Here is a 27,299-nt window from a genome sequence, read left to right as displayed (position 1 = left end):
TCTCCTGGTGGTGTTACAAGTTAAATGCCTGTCAGTTAGTTAGCTTTGAGCTAACTGATTTGTTTCTCATTGGGTTTGTGATAATCTGGTAAGCAAATAAAAGATGTAATCATCAAACAAGCTTAGAAAATGTTTGGTGCCCTTATTTCCCCCCACCCTTGACCTCTTCGGGTAAAAGCCCGCAGTCACAGAGGTATTTTTATCCTCTTCGTCTCTCACACTTGTGTATATTTGATCCTTCGCCTAACAGGGCTTTTCTCCGCCTCTAGCCGAGGTGTCGTGCGCATGCGCAAAGCTCGCATGGCTGGCCTGGCACAGCTGAGCTGAAACGTCTGGAGAGCATGTAAGTATCGCTTCGCTCATTAAACACGAATAAACAAGAACATATACGTGTGTGTGACAGCTATCTTTTTCATTAGTAAACTTTACAATATTTTTTTTAAAATAATCGAAACAGAAAACTGAAATTTTGTTTGTTTTGTGTTGTTGTAACTTTGTTTTGTTAGTTATTAGTTTTGGCACAGGAATGTCAGTGTTTTGTCGATGTTATGCTGGCTTTTACCAGACTGGGAATGCTCGTAAATGCGTTTATCTTGCACGGATAACAATAGCTGCAGTAGAAGCCGGTTTTATTGTTGTGCGCGCAGCCGCGCACCTGTTGCTAAAGCGCGCACCCGTGGAATTTCTGTTCATAATTCATCCGTCAGCGCGAAGCCATGTTGTGGGGGTGCACACTTTACATATAGATCTGATATATAATTTTAAGATGTTGTGTGTCTATGTATATATGTGTGTATCTATATACAGAGTCAGACAAGAAATACACACTTCAGGAAAAGAAAAATAGTATGATGTGTATTATATTAATATAAGTTTAATAATTTTCTCATATCTTATTATAATATACATCAATATATAATGTATAGCAAAAGAAATTGCATTAAAATATTTATACAAGTTGTTCTTTACCTGAAGTGTGTATACATGTTTTTTCCGTTAAATCTATATAGTGTCTCTCTTACTATATAGTGTGAGAGACACTATATAGATTTACAATAACATTAGTCTAACATACAGCGGGCATGTTGATATCTACAGTATAATGGATTTTTAGGAAAACAGTTGAAAGTCTACAAAAAGCTGGAAGGGCTTTTTGTCCACAGTGTGCGCCAGGGAAATTTACATAGATATTTATTTGCATAGAGGTCTGTTAAAAGCTGTTGTATATAAAGGAGTTGTGTTTCAAGTTCGAGTTTAATCGCAGAGCTGGAAAGAGGCTAAATTGCTTAATAACAATTTAATGTTTGAAAAAAAGCTATTCTGACTTGTCACTCAATTCACATGCCATGGACTTTTATTAATCTCAGCTATCTATAGTTCTACAGTATGTATGTGTCTGGTTCTTCTAATGAATAAACATACTTTATCTGGTTGGCCCCATCTCCGTCCCTGGATCTCCGCCTTACTTGTGGAAAACCAGGGTGCGGTCCTCTAACGGTGAGCAACCACCAAGTCGGGGCAGCCTCAGTGCCAAAGCCTGGATAAAGTTGGGAGCTGTGTCAGGAAGGGCATCCAGCTCCAATTTAAACCTGTAAAATTAAAATAATTAGATGCTTAAATATTCAGATTGATCTAGTGTGGTGACCCGTAACAGGAGAAGCCAAAAGTAGATAATGACTTTGCTAGGGAGGTTGAAGTTTTTCCTGAGAAAGATGATTTTCTAGTGGAATGCAGTATAATTTTTCCATATGTGAGACGTCCTTCTAAACATGGAGGACAATATTTTCAAATGTTTTAAAGGTCACCGTAGCCTACCAAAGATCCCAGTGCGAAATAAGGTCATACATTTTAAGTAAAAAAAAGCCAGTCATCTTGTTGATTAAGTTCAGAGCATTATTAGAATAATAATAACTTTTGGCCTATCAGATTCTTACCCTGATATGTGCACTTTGCACAAAAATCCTGTTCATTTCTGATAAATGACTCAAGTAGATAATTCCTATGATGGGCATCAAGTTTACTAGAAGGTTTGTGTTGGTGCAATTATTGGCACATATAACTAGCAATTGCTCAGAACTAGTCTGTGTGTTGTCTCATAATGCTCATAATCCCGATAATCAGTTTGGAATCCACTTTAAACTTTTTACCAAAGGGTGCCAATAACTCTGGAGCAGACGGTATAATATATTGTGGTGTCTAGTATTAGATAATCGGAAGTGAACATGAAGCTGTTGGCTTTTATGTAAAGCTCCTAAAAACATCATGTGTGGTTAGCAACATACAGTAACCATCTATTTACCGCTGGCGAACTATAGCGCATTGTGCTCAACTGAAATTAGGGGTGTCCGTGTGTCTGTATTTGTGTATGATTGTTCCTGGATGAATGATTTAAATGTAACTGATCCGAGATATAAACCAATAACATACTCTTGGTAACATTAGAAGAGAGAACATTTAATAAACTTTTTTGTAGAACTGTTTCAAAATCAAAGTGTTGAAGGCAGAACCTTTTCCAAGACTTTAAGGTCCTTAAAGGACCTTTTAGGGATTAGAACATTTATCCCTAAAAGCATTCCCGCGTATGTGTGAGTGTTGAGGCCTTCAGGGTAATATTATCCATCAGACTCATCACACTGCTTCGTTGTCTCACGCTCACTGTTTCCTTCTCTCTTAATTTTAATACTGGCTGGATACATGACGGGACGAGCAGTTATAGGAAATTAATCATGTTACAGGTGGTAAGATTAAGGCTGCTGTCTGTTGTGTCACATCACACCACTGCAATGGTGCACGACTCATTTCGGCAATGATTACTAATAGCTGAATAATTGAATAACTAATCGACTCAAACAGTTTCCATAAATATTAAATAAGTCGCTTTTTGCAGAAAGCCCAATCATCTTAATGATTGTCCTTCTTCTTTCTGCTAAATAAAGTTTTAAACAGTTTATTATTAGGCTTAAATTATGCAGTGTATTTGCCATGTGAGTACACTTTGAATTCATTGTTACTATTAAAAACCTAAAATGTATCAGAAAGGGCAAGTTCATATAAAACTGTAATTTAAGATACATCTGACACTGTTGTCTGAGAGATTGTTAAAAATAAATCACTCAACACCTTCCGACCAATCATATTTTAGGGCATCGGCAGAATTGTGGGATAATAATAACTATGATAATAAACATAACTCCACTGGATTTTTTTATTTCTTGTCAAACGAGTTAATCAAATTAATTGTGGACCAGGATTTGCTTTCAGGGTGCCAAAAGTTCTCAGGCTTTGGGGGGGAAAAAAAAAAAAAACTGTTCATGACCTTAAACCGTACCAAGTGCAGCCAGCTCTGTTTTATAGCCTGTTTTTAATGCGAATTGTGCTTCAGCTCAGAGCTTGGAAAAGCTGGAATGCTGACGTTAACAGTTTAGGTGCTTGGGAGCAGCCGAAGCCTGGTGCCTCCACACCCACTGTTAAACACACATCACTCACACATGCAAACACACCAAATCCATTGTGGTATACTGGCTATAAGATCTATTAGGTTAATATTAACAGATATGCATCCAGTACTCATTGTGTTTTGACTTCATCTCGGAGACATCCGTCTTCACCGAGCTCTGCCCATGGTACAGTGTGTCTGATAAGGTCATGATGTCATTATTTATTCACGGTTCCTGGAGCTCAGCTTTGTTTGTGTCTTGGCTGTGGACTGGAGACCAAGTAGCCATGGGAAACTGTGTGGCTGCGTGTGGCTGTGTGTGTAGAGCCTGTGAGCTGAACACATCTCTGTATGCTGTTATAGGCTGGATCAGTCATTAAATTAGTCTTAATATGACTAAAGGGCTTTAAAATAGCCTTTGTGACATCGCTCTGCCTTTGCGCTGCCCAGATGCCATTAGGTCTCACCAATCCGCACACTTGTATCATGCTGTTTTGCACAGCTGTGGCATTGGAAAAGTCCTGTTATGGGTGTTTGTTACAGCTTACTGTTGACTGACACCAGTATTCTTTTAGTGAAATACCAACATAAAATTCAAGGATCATGATTTAGAGTTTCTGCTGATATGAACATACCATGATATCGGTACTGTGCTAATCTACGCTTTGCTTTTCCTGTGGCATTGCTATATACTTTTTCCTCCATTTTATATTATTTTTAATAACCGTTTTTCTTCTTTTTTTAAAGTGTTCATTTATTTTTGTAGAAAACAACGAAATCTTTTTAGCAGTAAATAAATGTATTGTCAAACTATTTATCAAAGTTATTTATTTTACATACTGTAATAATGCTATTCTTAAAAATGGCAGGTATTGTGATGTACGTTTGTGATAGCATCCAACTCTAATTTGGTCAATAAACAAACTAATAAATATGGGTTATTGGGTTTCACAGGTTGGCCATCACTATTAATATGACCAAAATGATTAACAGTGGTAAAACATGTATGAAACTTCTTTTTGAAGTGGTTAGAAGTGTGGCCTTGCACCTCCATGTTAAGGGTTCCAGTCCTGCCTTCAGTTTACATGTACTCCCTGTGCTTGGTTGGTTTCCTCTGGGTACTCTGGTTACTTCCCACTGTGCAAAGACTTACAGATTAGGATAGTTGGTGGTTTAAAATTTAAAGTTTAAAACAGTGTATGTGAGAGTGTGAAAGTGTGTGCAGGCTTGTGCCCTGTGAAAGACTGCCACCCCATCTCTTTGTGCCCCAAATGCCCTGGCATAGGCTCCAGGCCTCTTGTGACCCTGTACAGGATAAGCGGTGTAGAGAACTAGTGTTTCACAGTATGTTATTAATATTTCACACATTTTGTATTTATTTATATTTTTTTTTTTTCAAAAGCTTTTATTTTTACAGGCTATACCAAATTCCGTTTTTAGTTTATAACTGCATTTTAAATTACATAGGAAAACCTTGACCTTTTTTTAAAGAAAATTAAGATTTTTGTGTAATGCAAAACAATAATACAATAAATATTATGTAGATAAGGATAAATTATTTGAGACACAAAATAAATAATTATGATATAATAATTTGCACATGTAAAGTTCTATGAAACACAAAACAGACGGTTCTAAGCTGAAACAAGCACGGTTTTATCCTCTAAACAAAGATTGTAAAGTTTGCATCCTACTACTAACTGTTGCAGTTAAAAAAACAACAACACAGAACTAACTTTTAAAACAAATGCATCAACTAATTAATGCATTTAATATTAGTCATGCATTAACACTGACTAAAGTTAGTTAGGGATAATATTTGTCACGTGTTAAGGTTTGATGTATTCTTTATTTTTTAAATTTGATTTACAACTAGAATGCTCCAAACATTTTTTAGCTATTTTTAGGTAGTTAGTTAAAGTTTTGACCTTGAGTTGGTAATAATGGGTTGGTCATAAATAAATAAATAATCAAGTTATTGTCCGAAGTAATTAGTGCTGCACAGTTAATCGGATATTAATGTTATTAATATGGACCAGTGCAGTTATGTAAGTGCAAATAACTGCAATTTATTACAGGTATTATGTGCATAAACAAACAAATAAATAGAGAATTTATGTAAAGTTTGTAAATAAAGTTTGTAAATAATATATACATTTGTTTATTTTTAAAAACTTTGATGTGAGAAACATACGTTTGACTACAAAAAAGTACAATTAATATTTACATATTGCAGTTGAAACTGCAATCGAAATGTGTAAAAAATAATCACAGTGTCATTATTTATTTATTTATTTATTTTTAAATAAAATAATGCAGCCCTAATTCTAAATTTGTATACATCTAATAAACACATAGTAACACATTGTGGTTTTGTAGCTAAAATTCGTAATATTTTTTTTATAGTGGAAAGAACATTAAAACATCCTGCATTAGTTGCAGTAGCTTATAATAGTGACATTAAGGTAATATTTCGTCAACACCACAGTTGCACGTGTTGGTCCTGTACCACGTGATGTGTCATAAAGAAACAGACCATTAAAAGCACACGACACAAGTATAAAAACAAACCAGACTGTGTTCTTTAGTGAAACGTTGTTAAAGTGCTGAGTTTATAGAGGTCGGTCTGTGCTGCGAGCGGTGGCCGAGTTGCTCCCGCGTGTCAGAGGTTTTGAGTTACAGTGCAAGGGGAGAATCCCAGATGCTAGAGCAGCAAATCAAACCAGGTCATCTTACAGCTCTAGAGATGCACAGTTCCCTTAAGATGGCATGCTGGTTTGAGAATAGACTGAAGTGGGAGCTAATCTTTATAGCTGACGTGTTTAACAGGTGGACACGGTTATCTTAAGCGCTGAACTGTGTGCTAATGATCCCTGTGAGGAATACAGTCACCAGTTTTTTTTTTTGCTGTGTGTAAGTGTGTGTGAGAGAGAAAGCGAACACAACCCCTGTTGATTAGGTGTCGATCAATGATCCGAATGATTTCTGATCATCTCAGGAGACTAATAAATGCTGAATGTCGGATGATGAGATTAACTACAGACTCTCTGATTTCTCAACAGTGTTGCGTCCTCAAAGGAGCGACCACAATGGTAGACGGCTGTCTGATTAACAGAGCCAGCTCCTCTCCCAGCTGCTGATTGGTCAAGGTTTCCTGCGGTCCTGACTCCTCCAATTTTTTCTCCCTCTCTTTGAAGTTAGGAGCTTAACTAGACCTCAGGGTCAGTAGAAGCCCTATTAACAGAGCTTGCAGCAGAACGCGCTTAGGCTCCCAAGACAGGAAGATGGAAAGTTCAGCGACAGAGTCCCGGGCCGAGAGGATCGCACGATACAAAGCTGAAAGGAGGCGAGAGCTGGCGGAGCGCTACGGAAACAAGGAGGAGGAGCTTCCATCTAAGTGGTCAAAGAGAGAGAGAGAAGGCCATGGCGCACACAACGATTCCACCTGTTCTGACAGGAGCCAATCACGTGGAGTTAACAAGGACGTAAGGGCACGTGGCGAAGCCTTGTTTGAGGAAGAGCCTAAACTGTCAAATGGATACCACGGAGATGCTAAACCCGAGAAGGCCAACCTGAACAGGTGATCATTGCACTCTCCAGAATGTGGAGATTCTTTTAATGATTCAAATATAATAAATTGAGTATGAATTATTCAATTATTATTTTCATTTAAGGACTAAAAGTTTCACACTAGACTAGCATTTACACATATTGTCATGATTATTAGTCCCTCCTCCCAAAAAAACAGATAAACAGATTTTTTTTTAAAAAATTTAGATATTCTTCAAATATTAGAATAAAGGAAAATAACATAAGTATAATAAGTTATAAATATAATAAGTTTATGTCTATAACCGCTCTCTACAACCATGGTGAGCAGAAAAGCATCTCAGCCTGCACAAAACATCAACCCTCATGGTGGATGGGCCAGAAGATAAAAGACCACAGTGTGTCTCACTCCTGGTTGTAAACACCACTTTTAGTCAGCTCAGTAGAGTCTGGTCATTCTTTTCTCCTCTGATCTCTCTCATAAACACTGTGTTTTAACCTACATAGCATGATTTTGCATTATACTGGGTAAACTCTAGAGGATGTTGTTGCTCAAGTACTCAAACCAGCCCATGTAGTACCAACAACCATCAAATTGTCCTCATTCTGATGTGTGATGTGAGCATTAATGGAAGCTCTTGACCTGTAGCTGCAATGTTTTATACATCGTGCTGCTGTAACATGATTGAATAATTGGATAAATGGGTACAGGTCAATAGGTGTTCTTATTAGTGATTTAATTTCATCAAGACTCAGATGATGAGTATTAAGGAAAATTAATTCTAATGAGTTCTTCCTTCAACCATAGTGTATGGGGTTCAGTTTTAGAGACCTGTTTTTCAGGAATTTTTCTAATGTGCAACTGGATTTGTTTTTTCAGTCAACACTTAATCACACTGACATACTGTAGGATCTCTTATAATCTTTAATGAACTGTTTCTGTAACTGAATCTGTCTCTCAGGGTGCTTCGAAAAGTACCCAAAGACAATAAAAGGACGAATACTCAGTTATGTATTTGTTTCTTTGTTATTCAATTTAATTATTTTATTTATTTATTTATTTAAATTTTTTTTACAAGTTTACCTTTAACAATTTAACATTTTCTCAGCCACTATATTATGTTTTTTGCTCAACATATTCTGTCTTTTTGGTTCATTATTGGGAAGCATTTCAGCAAAAGGGAACTTCCAAGTACAAGACATTTGTCATAGTTTCGTCAACCATCTACTGACAGATTAGCAGTACAATAAGCTTAAGTAACAATTGGTTAAATTTAGCCTAATTGTTAAAAAAATGGAAGCCTATAACTGTTTCCAACAATAAAGTAGTTTGTTTTAACTTTATTTTTAGGGCACTGAATGATGATATAATGCTTTTGGTTTGGGTATTTGAGCAAGGCTAATAATAAAAAGTTAAGAGAGTGCACATTTAAAGAAAAAAGCTATCATTGTGAATGTTATCTAATTTTTATTTATCATTGTGAGATTTTACACAGCCATGTTTGTGGGAGTTTACTCAACCATGTTGAGTTTCTCATTCTGGAATTATTATTATTATCTTTTTTGAAAACAAATAAAAGTTAAAATGGTAATTATAGGCATTAAAATTGAAATCTGCAACCATAACCGGATATGTTCTTTATTTATATGGTGGAGTTAGCGTGACATTGTTAGCGTGAACATTTTGTAATCCTGACTATTACTTGTATGTAAAAGTTTGTGTTACTACAGTAAGTCTGTAAGTGCTTAGTGATGCACAATCCAAAACTGGTTGCTATAAGTCATTCTTTTTGGTCTTTTTGGTTTTGTAGCACTGATTAAAATTTTTAAATATTAGTTTATATTTATTTTTTTGATAAAATGCTTTCTTTAATTATATTTTGACGTCTTGCTATTAATTTTCATGTCCATCATCTCACTCTGTCACTGCTGTCTTTTTGTCTTTCCCCAAAAAAACCCTAAGTTTAATTTGCCTCCACATCCATCTCTGTCATTTGTCATTTACTTCCTTTCTGTTTTTAATCATCCTTCCACTGAACTGCATCACTCCTCTTCCTCATTCCTTCTTCCTTCTTCATTTCTCTTGTTAGGCTCCAGTGTACTTAGTACATGCTCTTGAATCATTCTTTCTGGATCCCTCTTTTGGGTCATTGCTGGTATTGGGTGCCATTTGGACCTCAATTAAAGGGATTCCTTTATTTTTTATTATTATTATTATTTTTTTCATATTTTTGGTTTCATTATAAATTGGTCAAGAATACATACTTTAAAATGTATTAAGACATCTCTCTTATGGACATACGCATAACAGTTTTAAAGACTTATTCCCTTATTCTCCGACCGGAGATCTGACAAATAGACATGCCCAAATTCCTGTTTTTCTGCTTTGTGACTGGTCACCCTTATCACCCTGAATTTTGCATGTAGGGTGAACAGGTACTTAAAAAACACTTTTGGATAAAATTTTTTTTTTTCTGTGGTTGTTCCTCTGATATAAGTAAAAGGATTGTAGTTGGTTCTAAAGTGTATGCTGGTTACATTCCCTGTGACTGTGAGTTTCAAATGCAGAAAGTTGTGCATCATTGCCTCTTAGATCCCAGTGTATAAAATTATGGATTTGGGTGGACTGCATAATATTTTAAATGTGAAAAGTATTAATTTTTAAAAAAAGTGATTTTGTTTAACAATTTTACACAATAAATACCATGATGATCTGTAGTTGGGACAGAAAAGGCACCCAATTGTAGCAATGACACTTTTGCATAATGAGCTCAGTGTATAACCGTAGTGCCTCCATTCCAACACCTCAGTCTTTCCCCTTCTCTTGGTTGCCCCTCTCCAGGCAGTGCGTGTTGGACTCATCCAACATGCTGGCTACGGAAAAACCTCCTGACCCTGACATGCTGCAGCTTCACACTCGTGTATCAGTGGGTGAACTGAAACGGGCCCTGTTGCAGCAATGCTCAAGCTCAGCTGCCTCTGATAAAGTGTATGGACGTGTGTGTGTGTGAGAGAGTGTATGAGTGTGTATGCTTTGCACTTATAATCGTAAGTGTGGGGAATAACAGTGTCTAATTGTGCAGGACTGGTGCTGGAGATGATGCACTTTAGGATTGACAATAAAAGTCACATGCGCCTGTGGCTGAATGAGCTTTAACAAGCTTTAACCCATAAAATCTATTAATGCCACTTGCACTCAGCTAATAAGGCTTTACACTTCAAACGTGTGGTAGGAGGAACTAATGCTAGCTCTGACATACTTTCTTTCTCCAGACCTGAAGGTGGAGGCTTCGATGCTCTCCCTGACCCATCACCGAAAGCAGGATCCGATGGCAGTCGTCGGCGGACGCGGCGCTACCTGCCAGCGGGGGCTGCCGGGAGCCGTAAAACCAGCGAGCGTTTCCGAACGCAGCCAATCACTGCCTCCGAGATGCAGGACAGCTGCGGGTATGTCCCCTCATGTTTAAAAAACTGCATGTGTTGCCACTAAGTTCTTCTTTTAACTTTGATGGAACATATTCTGATGTGGCCATGTGTCAGCCAAAAGGATACGAAGGACAAACTTATAGTTCCTGCCCCATTATCCAATCGACAAAAGTTGTTTGTCATGGCTTTTCATTAATACTGTATATGTACACTTAATGTTCCGTCCACAAACCAACAGTCCATATCAGTTAGCTTCACATAGTCTTAACCATTATGAATGTATACATTTAGGTAAAGAAGGACAGATCTACATTTGGTACAAGAAGTATACTGTATCTATAGCATAGATTCGACATCTCTAAAACTTTTTAAAGCCAGGACTGACTGATTCATCGTCGTCTATACCGCTTTATCCTGTATTCATAGACACGGGGGCCTGGAGGCTGTCACAGGAGACTTAGGACACGAGGCGGGGTACACCCTGGACAGGGTGCCACACACATACACTCACTCACACACACTAGGAGGCAACATACTGTAACACACTTGGAAAAAAGCATTAATCACGCCCGCCCCAGCATCTACGTGGATTGTGTGGCTCTGGCGTTATCAGGATTCAAACTTGCAGTTTAAATACACTTTTCTGTTTCACTCATGAGAGCCTGGCCTATTTGTTTTTGAGACAGTGAGGTTTGGATTGTTCAGTCCCAGTCAATCATGCAAAAACCGACAAATATTCTTTATTTAATGTGAAAGCTATTAAAAGAGACAGCTGTGATTTGCACCAACAAAATGTAATTCAGACCCCTGGCTACACTTGACTAACTATAAGGAGCCCTATTGGAGAAACTGTTCTCTGTAATCATCGGGGAGTCTATATACTTTATTCAGATTGACATTTTCCATTATATCCTGTGCAAAAAAGAGTTACTGACAGACTTCTGGAAGTGCTGTAACAAAAAATTATTCTTCAAAACCCAGTTACTTTCCTAAGGTTTTTCAGATGAGCTGGATATTATTGCCTGGCAATTACTACCTTCTAACTCCATGATTGTTCCTGATTCTTATTTCTTTTTACATTGTTAAATAATACTGAAGGCGTCTAAAATACGCAGTAATCTCCTTTGAACAGTTAATATTGAGATGTATCTGCTACTTGCGCTCTGTAAATCCTTCATAACGGCTCTAATCTGAGGTGCTGTTTGTTAATTGGTGATTTTTGAGGCTGGTGACTCTAAATTACCTTATCCTCTGCAGCAGAGGTACGTTTTGGTCTTGCCTTCCTGGGAAGGTCTTCATGAGAGACAATTTTCTCATGGTGCTTGATGGTTTAGCAAATGCACTTGACAAAACTGTCCTTGCAAGGTTTATTTTAGAACAGCTGACCTTTGTGTCATATAAATTACAACTAAATGCTGCTGTTGTTACTTAATTATCTTAATTACCATTATTTTGAAAAAAATCCAGTATTGGATGTAGAAAATAAATCCAAACTTGTGTCCACACCTTTGACTGGTACTGTATATACTGTATACATTTGGCGTATTGTTTCACGAGTTGAAGTCATTGCGACAGTGCTGATCTTGATTCCTGGAAGAAGTCGTTATGTTTAAATAACGCTTAATTTTGGTGAAGTATTCACCAATCATATTAAGATAAGGAATCATATTGAGTTGTTGCTTCGAGAATAGTCAATGGAAAATACGACACTCGACAGAAGTTTATGTATTTTGCACATTTCCTCCTTCTCACTTGCAGAGCAGATTTCCTAACTAGGTCAAATTAACTGATGTTAAACCTTGTACTTTATAAATATATGCACAAGTTTAAAAAGATTTTGCTAAATAAAAAAAAAAACATGTCACACACTTCCTCTTTTAAAAATGTCGGGAAGCTGCTGTTTCACAAAGCTCTCTCCCTCCCACCTATTGAGAGGTCATCACTTTAAATGTTACACTTATGTCATTGCTTTAACCTGTACAGACGTGTGTGTGTCTAAGAGAGAGTGAATGTGTGTGTCAGACTTCCTAAAGGGAAGCAGCAAGGTCATAAAATCAACGTGAAATCATCTTGTCTTTGGTCCAGATGACGTGTGTGCCTGCATCTCCCTTATTTTTGTGGTTGAGGAGCTTCTGTGTGTCTGCTTTTGTACTGTACTGAGTGTGTGTGTGTGTGTGTGTGTGTGTGTGTGTGTGTGTGTATAGTAGTAAGTGTGTTAATACTTGTTTTTTTCTTTCACTCTACAGAAACATGGACAATGCAGAGCAAGAAAAGTCAGGTTAGTACTGTGCTGGGGAAAAGTTCTACGTTTGTGGCTGTAGATGGTGGACATGGAATTTTAAATTTGATTTTATATTTAAGTTAATCAAAAACTCCGTGTAATGGGTGTCTGTGTACTGTATGTGGGACTCGCTTGCTTCACTTGTTGGAGTTGTATTTACTTCATATCCAGTTTCGTGCATGTTAAGTACTGTGTAACTGATACGAGAAAAAACTGTGGATGAAAACTGCTGTTAGAACATACACTAATTGAAAATGTATATAATGTAATAGAAATTAAAATTACATGGCATGGAGGTAATGTAGAGGTGGTAAAAAGGTAGTTTGATGATTCATGTCATGACACTTTTTTTTTTTTTTTTACTTTTTAAAGCATTTTTTGAAGTTTATTTAATGGCTTGTTTTTGTTGTTTTATATCATTAGTATATATAAGAATAATACTTATGTTTTTTACTTAGATATTTATACAGCTGAGTCCTTGGATCTAATCCCAGGTCCGGTGTTTATTTTGGATTTATTTATTTATTTAAAGGACCTTTTAAAGGAATTTTTGAAAATGTTCTCCATAGTCAGCGCTTCGCAACAATCAGAAGTAAATTTGTAACTTTAGGTTTAACTTCAAGAAAAAGAACAATGCAGGCTGGTGAGGGAACAGCCATTTGTAGTTATGAGTCAAAACAAGAACTAAATAGTTTGGACAAGTTTTGAATAGTTTCACAACATTCATTGTAGCTACTGTACTGTATAAGCTCATACAGTAAGAAGAAGAAAGAAACACTTCATAAAACAGTAACCTAATGAAAAGCATTTTATTACTTACCTGGTTTTTTTTTGTATACTGTATGTGTATTCTAGTCTAATTAAAATTGGACTGATTTGTCTATTTTTCTTTAAGTACAGTATTTATATACTTTATGTATATGCTCATTTTTATGGTGGGTTTTAAGTTTAACACTAAGATAACAAAAGTCACAATTGGATGAAATAAAACTCAATCTCTTTAATTCAATTTTATTTGTATAGCGCTTTTAACAATTGTCATTGTCGCAAAGCAGCTTTACACAATCAAAAGAATTAAGTTTGTATGAAATGTGAATGTGTATGAATCAAAATGGTCAAATAGTCCCTGATGAACAAGACGAGGGCAACAGTGGCAAGGAAAAACTCCCTGAGATGGCAATAGGAAGAAATCTTGAGAGGAACCGGACTCAACAGGGAACCCATCCTCATCTGGGTGAAACAGAGAGCAGGAATTGATCTGCATTTGTATGTTAGGTGGCAGGCAGTTCAGCTATTACAGTTGATGTTAATTGATGTTAATATGGAGTCCTGGTAGTTATTGGAGGCTCGGATAGACTCGTAGAAAATTCCAGTCCTGAATTATCGAGCAACTGCAGCCAAGTCTAGTCCTCAAAGAAACAGCTGTCAACATCAGTCGAGGCCAGAACCGTCCTCATGGTAGAGTGAAACCTCAGACACCAGACGCATAAAGCGAACACAGAGAGACACATCCATGTGACGAGATCTCCAACCAGAAGCGGGGCATCAGAATGGGTCAGACAGGTCCAGCGGGCAGAGGGACTCTGGATCACTGGCAGCTCAGGAACGACATGTGTAGCTCAACAGAGAGAGGAAAGGAGAGAGAGGGAGAACAGGAGAGGGGAGAGAATAATAAGAAGAGAGATAACAGTTAGGTTTGGTCACAGTCACATAATGTATAAAGTGAATGTATATTTAGTGTAGAGCGCAAGTAGAGACTCCGGGAGGACTAACTATAACGGCATAACTAAAAGGGAGAGCCAGAAGGATTTCAGACATGAGGGCTCCCTGAGATGTAAATCAAACAATCTCGTCACCGTCAACAAACCTGAGTGATCAATGAGAGAGGGGAAGACAGCATCCAAACATACCAGGTTACCATAATACTCTACGTCCACTCTCACCCATTCATCTTTCTCCCCAAAGCCCAACTCAAGGCCACACAAATAGTTTAACATTATACATTTTTTTTTACATTTTGTTGTACATTTTATTACCTTCAATACATTGCCTGGCCAACAAAAAAAATAATACTCTTACATCCAGTCACCTTTATCTTTAATTACAGCACACAATGTGGTGTCCAGGTCATGTGTGAAAATGATTCCTTCTGCTCCCTTGTCATTCAGGACATTCAGGTCGTCAGATGACTTCATTTTATTGCCACATAACGTTGCTGAGTCTAGACCAGACTAACTGAAGCAACCCTAGGTCATAACATTGTGTTAAAGGGATTGTAACCTAGTTCCATTAATTAAAAGTCTAATTAAATTGACCAGAAGGGTATAAATGAATTATTTTATCTGTTGTAAAGTGAAGACAGTAATGCATTTTTACTGTACATACAATAGATGATATACAGATCAGTGTGTGTGTGTGTGTGTGTGTGTGTGTGTGTGCAGTGTGTGTAAGGGGGAAGGTCAGGGTGGTGGGGTGATGATTATAGCTACCACAGTCATAAAGTATGTGGGTGTGTGTTTTGGGTACTGTTTTTTTAGAGGAAGTTGTTCAAAACAGCCAGTGCCAAATGATTCAAGTGTTAGTCAGAGTATGACAATACAGGTTTACGTGTCCATCAAGCTTACATATGGGAAATAGTGTGTATGTGTTTAAGAATAACAGATGTCTCAATGATGTAGCAGAAGGCACAGTCATGATGCACCCTAAGGCAGGAAGTGCATTTCTGCACAAAATGATTGATACTTTTCTGTATATTTTTCTTCTCTTTTAGCGGACGTAAAGACGGACGAGAGAGCCATGATGAGCGTTGCTGCCAAGATGTCCCTGTTTAAAGTAAGTTTTTTGAGTGGAGCTTTTCTGCATTTTGTATCATAAGGTTCTTAATAACCTTTGGGTTCAGTTAACAGCAGCAGCAGTGCTGCATCTGCTTAAAATTTAACTCCAGCACATCGTATGACTAAAGACTAAGTTTCATGCTTGATGTGTAATTGTGGAAAGGACTACGCATTTTGTAGAACCAGTTCTTCTGAAACCTTGGGAACAAACTTCAAATTTTCTTCCTTTTTTCATGCATAACCCGAAGCTTTCCTTTTTTTCCTTTCTGTAACACTTAAGTCTGTGCTGGAATAAAATAATTTTTGGGAAATTTAAAAAGTTTTTTTAGTGACTCATTAGTTAAAAAAAAATCGTACTGTAAATATATATTATTTCCACAGGGCAGTTGGCGTCTCCCCACTATAATATTTTAATATAATAATACAGTTAACCCTTGAATTGCGAGCATACTGTAATTGTTTCTGGAAGTGTGCTTGTAATCCAAAGCACTCATATATATCAAAGCGAATATGGAAACTCAGATAATTCCTTCCAAAACCCCAAAATATTCAAATAAAAATGATTAATACAAAATAAAACTAATTAATCTGCACTTTGCCTTTGAAAAGACTTGTAGCTGGTGTGAAACAAGAGAAAAGAGGAGGAGGAGGGCTACTGTGTAGAATGACTTTCACGAACACACTCATGTGAACACACGCACACACTGAAATCTTTTACAAGGAATCTCTCTAATGACGGAGAGGAGAGCTTTTGCCTCCTTTTGAGGATTTCGCAGAAATGACGTTGCATTGTCGTTAAACAGATTCATCTCTTTCACTGCTAAAGCCTTTTTAACCTTTTTCTTCACGTGGTCGTTGTTGCAGTACAGTTACTAAAGAACTAATATATATATATAATGAGTATTTAATTTAAATGTATTTTATTTTAGTTTTTTCAAATGGGAATCTAAATTTGAAGAGTATGGTCAACTTGTAATGTTAAAATAAAAAATGTTTAATTATTTCTTGCTCCAAACATGCCTCACAACCGCTGATGTGCGATGAGCTTTTTCAAGCCCCAAGCTGCGTTCCTTTCTGAAGTGACTGCACAGGGTGCTCCCTACTCCCTGCTCCATTGGCACGATCCTTCACTCGACAAAACTCCACCATTCGGAACACTCTGTGATGTCACCAGCCATGACGTCACTTCCTCCATGTTATTGTTGTTAATAATAATAATAATAATAATAATAATTGATTAAAGATGTACCGAGATGTATTTATTTTTAGATTATTAGCCTATATATCCAAATAGCTTTTTAAATGTTTAAGGTTGGCGACCCCTGGTATAGATGTTACTTTTAGGCATGTACTGTAATCTTCCAGACATGCTAATCCACTGCAATGTTTGCACAGTTACACTTCTGTTTACTATAGCACATTCACTGCACGATGTTGCATTGTTATACTGTACAATCATGGTCAAAAGTTTTGAGAATGACAGAAATATTAGTTTTTACAAAGTTTGCTGCTAAACTGCTTTTAGATCTTTGTTTCAGTTGTTTCTGTGATGTACTAAAATTTAATTACAAGCACTTCATACGTTTCAAAGGCTTTTATCGACAATTACATGACATTTATGCAAAGAGTCAGTATTTGCAGTGTTGGCCCTTTTTCAGGACCTCTACAGTTCGACTGGGCATGCTCTCAATCAACTTCTGGGCCAAATCCTGACTGATAGCAACCCATTCTTTCCTAAAGATTTAGTTTAGCATTTAGAAACGGATAAGGGAGTGAAGAAATTTAAAATTTTCGGAGCACCTAACTCGCACGTCTACTCCATGTGGCTGCTAACCGGAAGTCCCCGCAACCCATTCTTTCATAATCACTTCTTGGAGTTTGTCAGAATTAGTGGGTTTTTGTTTGTCCACCCGCCTCTTGAGGATTGACCACAAGTTTTCAATGGGATTAAGATCTGGGGAGTTTCCAGGCCATGGACCCAAAATTTCAACATTTTGGTCCCCGAGCCACTTAGTTATCACTTTCGCCTTATGGCACGGTGCTCCTTCGTGCTCGAAAATGCATTGTTCTTCACCAAACTGTTGTTGGATTGTTGAAAGAAGTTGCTTTTTGGAGGGTGTTTTTTGTACTATTCTTTATTTATGGCTGTGTTTTTGGGCAAAATTGTGAGTGAGCCCACTCCCTTGGATGAGAAGCAACCCCACACATGAATGGTCTCAGGATGCTTTACTGTTGGCATGACACAGGACTGATGGTAGCGCTCACCTTTTCTTTTCGGAAAGAGTCTTCATCAGAGAATATGACTTTGCCCCAGTCCTCAGCAGTCCATTCACCATACTTTCTGCAGAAGATCAATCTGTCCCTGATGTTTTTTTTGGGAGAGAAGTGGCTTCTTTGCTGCCCTTCTTGACGCCAGGCCATCTTCCAAAAGTCCTCGCCTCACTGTGCGTGCAGATGCGCTCACACCTGCCTTCTGCCATTCCTGAGCAAGCTCTGCACGGGTGGCACTCCGATCCCGCAGCTAAATCCTCTTTAGGAGACGATCCTGGTGCCTGCTGGACTTTCTTGGACGCCCTGAAGCCTTCTTAACAAGAATTGAACCACTTTCCTTGAAGTTCAAAATTCTCATCTGAGTTAACAAGACGATTACTGAAATGATCTCAGCAGGTCCTTTAATGACAGCAATGAAATGTTAATTTTCATGGCAAAGAAGGACTATGCAATTCATCTGATCACTCTTCATAACATTCTGGAGTATATGCAAACTCCTATTATAAAAACTTAAGCAGCAACTTTTCCAATTTCCAATATTTATGTAATTCTCAAAACTTTTGGCCACGACTGTACATTACTTCATCACTATATATACCATACCTTTATTAGCAAATGCATCTTCAGTTTGTAAAACACATTGTATTTATTGTAAATATGCAGCTTATGCAATTCTGGTTAGATGCTACCTGCATTTCGTTGGCCCTGTACATGTACTCTGCACAATGACAAAATCGAATCGATTTGAATCCGAACACTAAATAAATACCAGTAGTTTAATCCACTTATGTGAATAAAGAATCTTACAGATTTTTTCCCCCGCGAACTTGAAAGTCAGCCTTAATAAAGCGTTAATGAAAAGTATAGTACAAATAATACACAGCTATAATTAGATTAACCCCCGGCTCTGTGCCGTTCTTTGGCTTGTGGCTGGTAATGGAAAACTTGGAGTATCAGCTTACTGAGTGGCTCTCTGGGATTCATCCATTACAGCACTGTTCACCCCCTGCTATTTTATTTATCCACCTGTTGATCCACTTCTGGCTTTTGGGAACGAACCCACAGAAGTCCAGTAAAAAAGGACCAAAATTCACTATCCCGTCAAGTTTGGTGTGGTTTTATTTTTTTGTGTTTATTCTGTTTTTTGAATATATATATACATGTAAAATATATAAATTAGGCCGAATTTGAAGTCTTCAGGTTCTGATGGAAGGGCAGATGTTTTTAGAGAAACATACTTGGCTTCTTGAATCATCTCTCTTGAGTTTTACTGTATCAAGTTAAGAATGAGCGAGAACCTGTTAAAGAATTTTTATGCACACATTAGGTTACAGACCCGAGTGACTTTGCAATTAGTGCTAAGTAAAGATCTAAGCAAACCTCTGCTGGTCCCAAAGTAAATACTCCTGCTGGCCTGGAATGAAAAACAAATTGAGATATATACATTACAAGGGAATTACCAGAGACCACCTAATATAATTTGTATTGTGATTCTGTGATCATGTTTTTATAAGGATTTGATTTTTTTCTTGTGATTTTTACAATTTCCAACAAGTTTAGCAAATTATTTGCTTTTACCACACAAAATGCTGTGCTGTCTGCTAAAGTACTTAACAATTTAGGGTAAGTTCTATAGATTTGGAGAGGAACTGCAACATTCTCATATAACCTCATATGCAAACATATCTACACTACCAGTCAAAGGTTTGGACACAATTTCAAGGTTATTATTTTTATTACATTGTACAGTGGAACCTTGGAATACGAGCATAATTCGTTCTGGAATTGGGATCGTATTTCAAAACACTCATAAACCAAATTACATTTTCCCATAAGAAATAATAGACACTCAAATTATTCGTTCCACAGCCCAAAAAAATAAATACATAAAAATAATTAAGACAAAATGTAAATTTTTAAATTAAAGTAAAAATAAAACAAATTAACCTGCACTTTAGCTTTTAAAAAGTATAAAGAAATCCCGAGAGATTGTGTGTGTGAAGCCCCTCCTGTCTCGAGAGAGCATGTGTGAACCGACACGGTGTCAAATTACGCGCATGCACACCCATAAGAAAGGCTAAAAAAATGGATTTTTAACCTTCTAATGAGACTTTCTTACACACTAAACCTTTCTCCTCTCTTATTTGAATTTCACATAAACACATTAACGGAAAGACTGTTTTGTCGGAAAGATTAGCAAGGAACATCGCTAATGACACTTGTGTGAGCGCATACAGTACTAACAAAATCACTGCTGTAAAGTAAAACAAAAAAATGAACCTGCACTTTACCTTTGAAAAAACGCGACAAAGCAGTGTTTCTGTAAAGAGCAGAGTGTGTGTGTGTGTGTGTGTGTGTGTGTGTGTGTGTGTGTGTGTGTGTGTTGTGTAGGGGGTGCTTCAGGCTGGTAACTCTGCAGCAGAGGTTTTAAAGTTTTGGTCTTGCTTTCCCAAGATGGTCTTCATGAAAGCCAGGTTCCTCATGGTGCTTGATGGGTTTTGCAAATGCTCTTGGCAATACTGTTCTTGCAAGAACTATTCCAGAACAGCTGGCCTTCATGTCTTAAAATTTCAACTGACCTTTGTTGTCACTCACTCACATAATTTCATATGTGTTATTTAACAGTTTTGAAATATCGAGTATTGTTCTAGAATGTAGAAAATAAATCACAAAACAAAAAACATTGAATTAGAATTTGTGTCCAAACGTTGGGCTGGTGCAGAATAGTGTAATTTAATTAAGAAAAAAATATTTGGCAGTTATTGTGGCCATTTAAAGCCATTAGACAAATGTTTAACTGCCATTGAAAATCTGCCAATAGACAAATCTCTAACTTGGCTCTTTTATAGTGTATACTAGCATCATTCTCTCTCTCTCTCTATCTCCATTCTGTCTTGTTCCCACAGGAGTTGGAAAAGACCGCAGCTCCTGAGGCTTCCTCTTTCCTGAGGCCTCGTTTTAGCGGCAGCTTCAGGGAACCTCGAGTTCGCAGAGCTCCCACTCAACCGATCAACACTGAGGAAACAAAAGTGACTGACAGGTGACCAGATGGCTTTAACTTCTAGACCAACCTAATAATCTTTCTTTGAACGTAAACACATTCTAAGCATTACCCAAACCTTCCCTACTTCTTTACTGTGAAATAGCGCTCACGTTGCTGTGCCAGGGGATGCCCGGACAGAACAGACTGTGGCAGAGGCCGAGCAGGACGACGCCAGCTCCAAGCTTTCCCTGAGTGAGAAACTGGCACTCTTCAATAAACTCTCTGAGCCATCCATGCCTAAAGGTCCAGGAGGTCCTAGAGGGCCTGGTGGGACCAGCGGTTCTGTTGGGGCTTCGGAGAGACGCAGGCAGAAGGGAGCGCGTTACAGCACACAACCCATCACTGCAGATGAAGTCAACCTGGTCAGTGTGTGTGTCAGGGCTTTATCACACACCTTTATTAAAGCTCCATTCGACGTATAGTTCAGTTAGAAAAAAATTGTGTATGAAGATCTTATTACAGTGTTGCCATAGCTATTATTCTAATTAATTAATGTAACACTTTGTGCAAGCCTGATGCTAGATAAAAATAAAAATGATGTTGAAATTTGGGGCCTACAGAAACAATTCAAGTAAAAATGTGACCGATATATATCCCTGAGGTATACCAGTAGATGTTACAGTAGCATACGTTTTGTTTCCTGCTTATATGTACTGTTGAAAAGTAAATTTGTTTGTATGAAAAGTCTGATGTGCTTATATATTGGTTGTTATTGTGTATGATTGAAAGTGACTGGGGATGCCGCTGATGAATCAGTTTAAGACCACTTCAAAACACTTTGATGAACCATTTTAAAACCACCTTCATGTCTTAAAATGACGATTCTTGTTGTTACTTCATTACATAATTTCATATGTTATTTCATAGTTTTTAAATCTCTAGTATTGTTTTTGAATGTAGAAAATAAATCGCAAAACAAAAAACATGCCTATTTCATGGCTATTTCCATCATGAAGATGAGGGTAAACTGTAACCATAAATGTCAAGTAACAACACTTACATACTCTACTGGTATTAAGTGGGCCAGTGGTTGCTCAGTAAACATTCCCAATAGCATTAAACACAAGGCAGGTTGGGTCTGTGGGTGTTCATGTCAAGTTCTTGTCTACACCGTGTTGAAGAAATTAGGATTTATCAGACCAGACAAACTTTTGTCCAGTGTTTTTTCTGTCCAACAACAACAGTCTTCAGCTGTTGAACCCTATTCTCCTTGAGGATATGGGGTGAATGGGCTACAATAGCACTCATATGCTTTTCCGTTTACACAGTTGGTCAAGAGTGGTTATTTGAGTTACTGTAGGCTTCCTGTTGTCTTGAATCTGTCTGGCTATTTACCTCTGACCTCTCTTATTAACAAGTCAACCAGTAGAGGGTGGCATGATGTTGCAGCAGATAGAATTGCTGCCTCGCATCTCCAGGGTCTCTGGTTGGATTCTAAGCTCGGGTTACTGTCTGCAGAGTTTGGCATGTTCATCTCTGTAAGGGCTTGTTAGCCTGGTTTGTGCACCTTACAAAAACATGCAAGTAGGTTAATTGTTGTGTAAAACAGTTACTGAAGATAACTAACTAACTGAATGAATAAAGACCAACAGAGGTTTTTCTATTTGACATCTCAAACGCTTGAACACTATGTATCTCTTATACTGTATAATCAGGTTACTTAAGAAGGCATCTCATTCACGAGTCTTTTTATTTTAAAACATCTTTTTATTAAAACGTCTAACAGTCCTTTTGGTTCTCTTGTCTGTTTCTCTCTTTCTGTAGGTGCACAAAGGCCCTGTCTTGCTTCCTTCTCTAGATCTGCCTTCTGGCATCGTTGAGCAGCAACAGGATCTCTCTGTCAACCTCAAGCCCAGCGAAATACGTCTGTCCGGTTCACAGTCCAAGCCAACTGAAGATCCCGAATCCAAGACTGCTGTGCAGGTCAAGGGCATCCTGAAGAAGGCCACCACTGAAGACGGTGGCTTTAAGACTAGGGCCAAGTCCAACAGCATCCCTAATGGACAGGTGCCAGTACAGAACGGACTGCGCAACGAAAAGATGACACTAGTTACAGCAGGAGAATATTCTCCAGCCCCACGTTCTACTGCCCCTTGGAGGCAAAGAGCAAGGAAGGATGGCAGTGGTTCCTCTCAGAGATGTCAGAGGCCCAGCTCCCTGACTGAGGACTGCCTTTTAACACTGAGCACCAAAGACAGGTGTGGTTCCCTCCCATTATATTGCGATTGTTTCGTATTTAACAAAGGACTAACACCATGTTTGCGACAGTGAATGACGATTACATGCTCTTTTTAGGTTGTCTGAAGTTCAGGGAGGCACAGAAGAAGACGAGCAAAGCAATGGAACGATGTGCAGCGTGCCACCCAGCAAGGTTTGTATTTGTATATGTGTATATATATTTATATACACAGTATGTCTGTCATGCATCGCACATCATGTACTCCGCAATAGAACCAATAGTTGCCAGTTGCTGTAATCTGGATGCTAAAAAAAATGATAATCCGAGCCACTCTTAGTTCTAAGCAACGAAATAATATTAAATAAATGTCTTCACTTTACACAATTCCGGATGACCGACTTGTACAGTGTGCATGTGTGTTTCTTCTGCTTATTTGTGTGTACGTAGTTTTTACTGTCTTCCATTTGTCATTGTTGCTTTATCTTGTTCTGTCTCATCCCTGTCCTGTGCTGCCTCCTGTAGGATGAGAGCAGCATTGCACACGAGCCTCCAGCTCAGTGTTGGGTAAGGGTAATGATTTGTCTGAATTTTCAACATCTGCTTGTTTTTAGGTTTTTAACATAGTTATTAATGACCATTTGGCTCCAGTTAGAGAGAAAAATAGAGAAAGATATCCACTAGATAGTATTTTCTTGTATGCAATGATGGCCAAAAGTATTAAGACATGGGACTGGAGCCTATCTCAGGAGGATCCATAGGATTGCATGAGGTGGGGTACACCCTGGACGGAGTGCCAATCTTTCACAGGTGCTCACATTCATGCACTCATTCATACACTACGGGAAATTGGGGAGCGTGGGAGGAAATGATTCTTATCATACCGATATATACCTGTGTATAGGAGTGTATATATAAACCAGATGAAAACATTAAATTTCACTTTTGTCTCAATACTTTTGGCCATTTTTGCTTTTTAATGTAAAGAGAAATGTTATTCAGGATAAGTTAAGTTGTGTATAAACATCTGAATTGATAATTGTATCTAAATAAATAAGTATTAATGGGAGCATATACATTTTTGAATTCATTAAGAAGCAGTGACCAGTACTTTAGAAGTTGCCTAGTGTGTGCAAAGCTTCAAGAATTCTGATTTTATTGATTTAAATTTTTTTATTTACATTTTTTACAATATAATAAATTATACAAGAAATTATAAGGTCAGGATAAGTAAGATACGGTATAAACGTTATAGATGAATCAATAAGTATTAATAAAGATTTTTTTTCATAAAAGTATTTTATTATTATTATTATTATTATTATTATTATTATTATTCAGAATGAGTGCCAATACAAAACTTATTAAAGTACTTAAGAAGATGTTTAGTGAATGCAAAGCTTCAAGAATTCTGAAATATTTGACCCTGTTTGACATGCTTCATTAAAAATGACAGATGGTCTCCCTCTTTCACATAGCCAACAGTTTGGAAGGATAGAGGATAATTAGCCAAATGTTAGCAAGCTAGCTACCAAACGTAGCTACTTGTGTCAAAAATATGTCGTCTAGTTTTAGCTACCCAGCCACACAATGTAACAGCCTAATGTTACATATCCTGATGGGGTTCGTTTCAATTACAAAATCTTGTATTTAGCGTTTCATAAGTAAACTTGGGTTGCTTTTATACGTAGTCAGAGTTTCACACTGGAAAACATAACATAAGCTAGCAAATCAGACAAAGATGTTATTTCCGTTACACATTTGCATTTCAAGTCTGATTAAGTTTACCCTCTAGTATTTACTGTGTATGTGTATCTCTTTTCTTTTCTCTACCTTCTGTCTTTTTTCTACTTTGTTCCCATGTTTCACACCACTTTTGTCTCTCTTCTGTACGTCCTTTTCATCTGATCTCCTGTCTTTAGAAGCCTGTCTATTCCTCTGTTTACTCTCCTCCTAGCACTCCCTCTCAGTACAAGATGTTTTTTAATGAGGTGAGTGAGTGTGTGTTTGTGTGCAGATGAGTAGGGATACAGGTGTGTCTAAGCTGCACAGTGAAGTTCTCTGCATGTTCCCGTGCTTTTGATTGGCCTGATGCTTTGTGCTCTGTCTAAGCAGGCTGAATTTCTTCAGTTGTGGTTTTGCATGTGTGTTAGACTGTGTGTGCGGGGTGATGGGAGCATGTCTTTCAAAGACTGAGAGATGCTTTTAGCATGTGACCCTGCTCAACCTGTACGTAATCGAGAGATGATTTTGGCATGTGATCCTACGCAGCCTGAATGTAATCAATGAGATAAGAAGTTTCCTGAACTCAGTTTGGTACTGGAGCTCCAAGGCTAAAGCATATAAACTGCAAATTACAGAATTACTTTAAATTCTATCGAGTTATGGAGTGTGTCAGATAAACAATTTCTGTGTATATGTGACACACAGTTATGCATACCAATGGACAAAATGATAATCCAGAGCTAAGACCAGTTATATTGTCATGCACGAAGTGTGTTCAGGACTTTTGGGACTTTTACGGCTATAAGAGTAAAAACTACCCGTTTTTCTTTATATGATCTCCTGTTAAACTAATGCAAACATCCCAGGCTTCACTGGTGCTTCAGTGGGCTTTATAATCAGGTTCACGAGTTTTCTCAGTATGCTGGAGCCACGATCGGATTGTCTGCTTCACGTCTAAAACGCTGGCCTCCCAGGAACTCCTTTAATGGCCGAAACATGAATATAGAAATGGCCACAGACAGATTTGTCTATTCCGCAAATTGGCGACAATTAATCCGTCAATTATCAAGGATCAGGTCTTTCACTCACTGAATGTTCACGATAACGATAGAAATGAGCTCTGAGCCATTCAAATGTTTAACTGAGGTTTAATGTCTCATCACTGTACTGCATTTGAAGTCTTCTATTTTTCAGTTTTACACCTTCATTTAGAAGAAATTTCATCACAAGTCCCAGTTTGACTTGAACGCCCCTCGTAGTTTGGTTTAGTTTGTTGTTACCCAAGATAAATATTATCCGGCAGGAGAGGGGTCCCAGAGTATAAGGATTTCATTAATATAATAAAAACTTGTAAACAAATCTTTTTCTTTTTTTTTTGCCATTTAATAATTTTCTACAGGCATATATCCCGATGTGTTTATTTCTTTTATACCCCAACAATTTACCACCACTTAGATATACTTTAATAAAGAACAGGACATCATACATTATATTTGTTTATAGTTGTATTACATTTTTTGGAATGCCTATGAAACAACTTAACAAACTTATCACTTTAATTATATAATCTAAATACATCACCAGATTCAACACACTCAATTTTTTTTCTCTATGTTAGAAGGCATACTATTGCTGTTTTATCTTTAAGTAACACAGTGTTCTGACACTGGACACTCCTTGCGTTAATGCTAAATAAATATCTCCGTTCGGAAAACAATTACAAACATTTTTAAAAATCCATAAAAGTCCCTGTGCATGTTGTCATTACAGAAATAAAACCTATTAGAAACTTTAAATTAATATAATCTTGGGATATGTCATAGCCAGAACTACTGTTACAAAATATTAATCAACTCCTTCTGACCAATCAGATTCGAGAATTTGAGAATACCAGCGCTGTGGTAGGGCTGTCTTTTACCAAACGCCAAAAATCACCCTTGTAGATCCAGTGCACATTTAAGGAAGGGAATATCAGATATCCAAAATGACTTGATTTCATTTTGTATAAAAAAATTTTTTTTTCACTTTCTGTAGAGAAGTCTGTCATACGAAGCTCAGGAGGTTCCCTCACCCACTCAAACGCAACCACAGGAACAGCGGAGAGATAAGGTATATCACACACTTTGACAGTGTGTATATACTATATACACAAACAGAAATGTGTGACGGATGAATAAAGAGTTTATCTGTGTTTCGTAGGAGAGCTCTGTGAAATCTGAGGCTCCTGAGCAGAAAGCGGCTGAGACACAATCAAAGAGTTTTGACGAAACGCAGGAACCCCAGCAGCCCGTTGCCATGGAGAGAGGCAAAGAGGTCGTGACCTCTGATGCCCCCTCATTCCCTGAGTGTCAGAGCAGTTCAGGAGATGCAGAGCAGGATCTAAGTACCGTCTGCCTGTTGAACACTCATATGTAAGACCAGAGTCTGTGTGTGTGAGGACATTAAACAACAGCCCCTAGGCGTGTCGCTTATTTCCCTGAAGGGCTGCGTTATAATGTGATATGATATAATACCATATATATGTTTTGAGACTATAATTTCATACTATATTTTTTTTG

General features: G+C 37.6%; 1 protein-coding gene across 4 annotated transcripts in view; it reads left to right on the top strand.

Moving 5' to 3' along the window:
• Positions 1-269: 269 nt before the first annotated feature.
• Positions 270-27,299, top strand: part of svilc (supervillin c) — a 39,774-nt gene continuing 12,744 nt past the window's right edge. The window contains exons 1-14 of one of the 4 annotated variants that reach the window (XM_053514009.1): positions 270-343; positions 6,499-7,016; positions 9,828-9,974; positions 10,259-10,432; positions 12,658-12,689; positions 15,463-15,524; positions 20,704-20,837; positions 20,944-21,202; positions 22,605-23,038; positions 23,136-23,211; positions 23,542-23,583; positions 24,939-25,007; positions 26,776-26,850; positions 26,941-27,152. In XM_053514009.1, coding sequence (XP_053369984.1) covers positions 6,721-7,016; positions 9,828-9,974; positions 10,259-10,432; positions 12,658-12,689; positions 15,463-15,524; positions 20,704-20,837; positions 20,944-21,202; positions 22,605-23,038; positions 23,136-23,211; positions 23,542-23,583; positions 24,939-25,007; positions 26,776-26,850; positions 26,941-27,152 — 2,012 coding nt within the window. In that variant the 5' untranslated portion in view covers positions 270-343; positions 6,499-6,720. The remainder of the gene's footprint in view (positions 344-6,498; positions 7,017-9,827; positions 9,975-10,258; positions 10,433-12,657; positions 12,690-15,462; positions 15,525-20,703; positions 20,838-20,943; positions 21,203-22,604; positions 23,039-23,135; positions 23,212-23,541; positions 23,584-24,938; positions 25,008-26,775; positions 26,851-26,940; positions 27,153-27,299) is intronic. The other 3 variants (XM_053514012.1, XM_053514010.1, XM_053514011.1) reach the window with 3 other exon arrangements.

This window comes from Clarias gariepinus, chromosome 16 (genome assembly GCF_024256425.1).
Source record: "Clarias gariepinus isolate MV-2021 ecotype Netherlands chromosome 16, CGAR_prim_01v2, whole genome shotgun sequence".
Taxonomy (NCBI): Eukaryota; Metazoa; Chordata; class Actinopteri; order Siluriformes; family Clariidae; genus Clarias; species Clarias gariepinus.
Note: the sequence above shows the minus strand (reverse complement) of the source record. Positions and strands in the feature narration are given on the sequence as shown.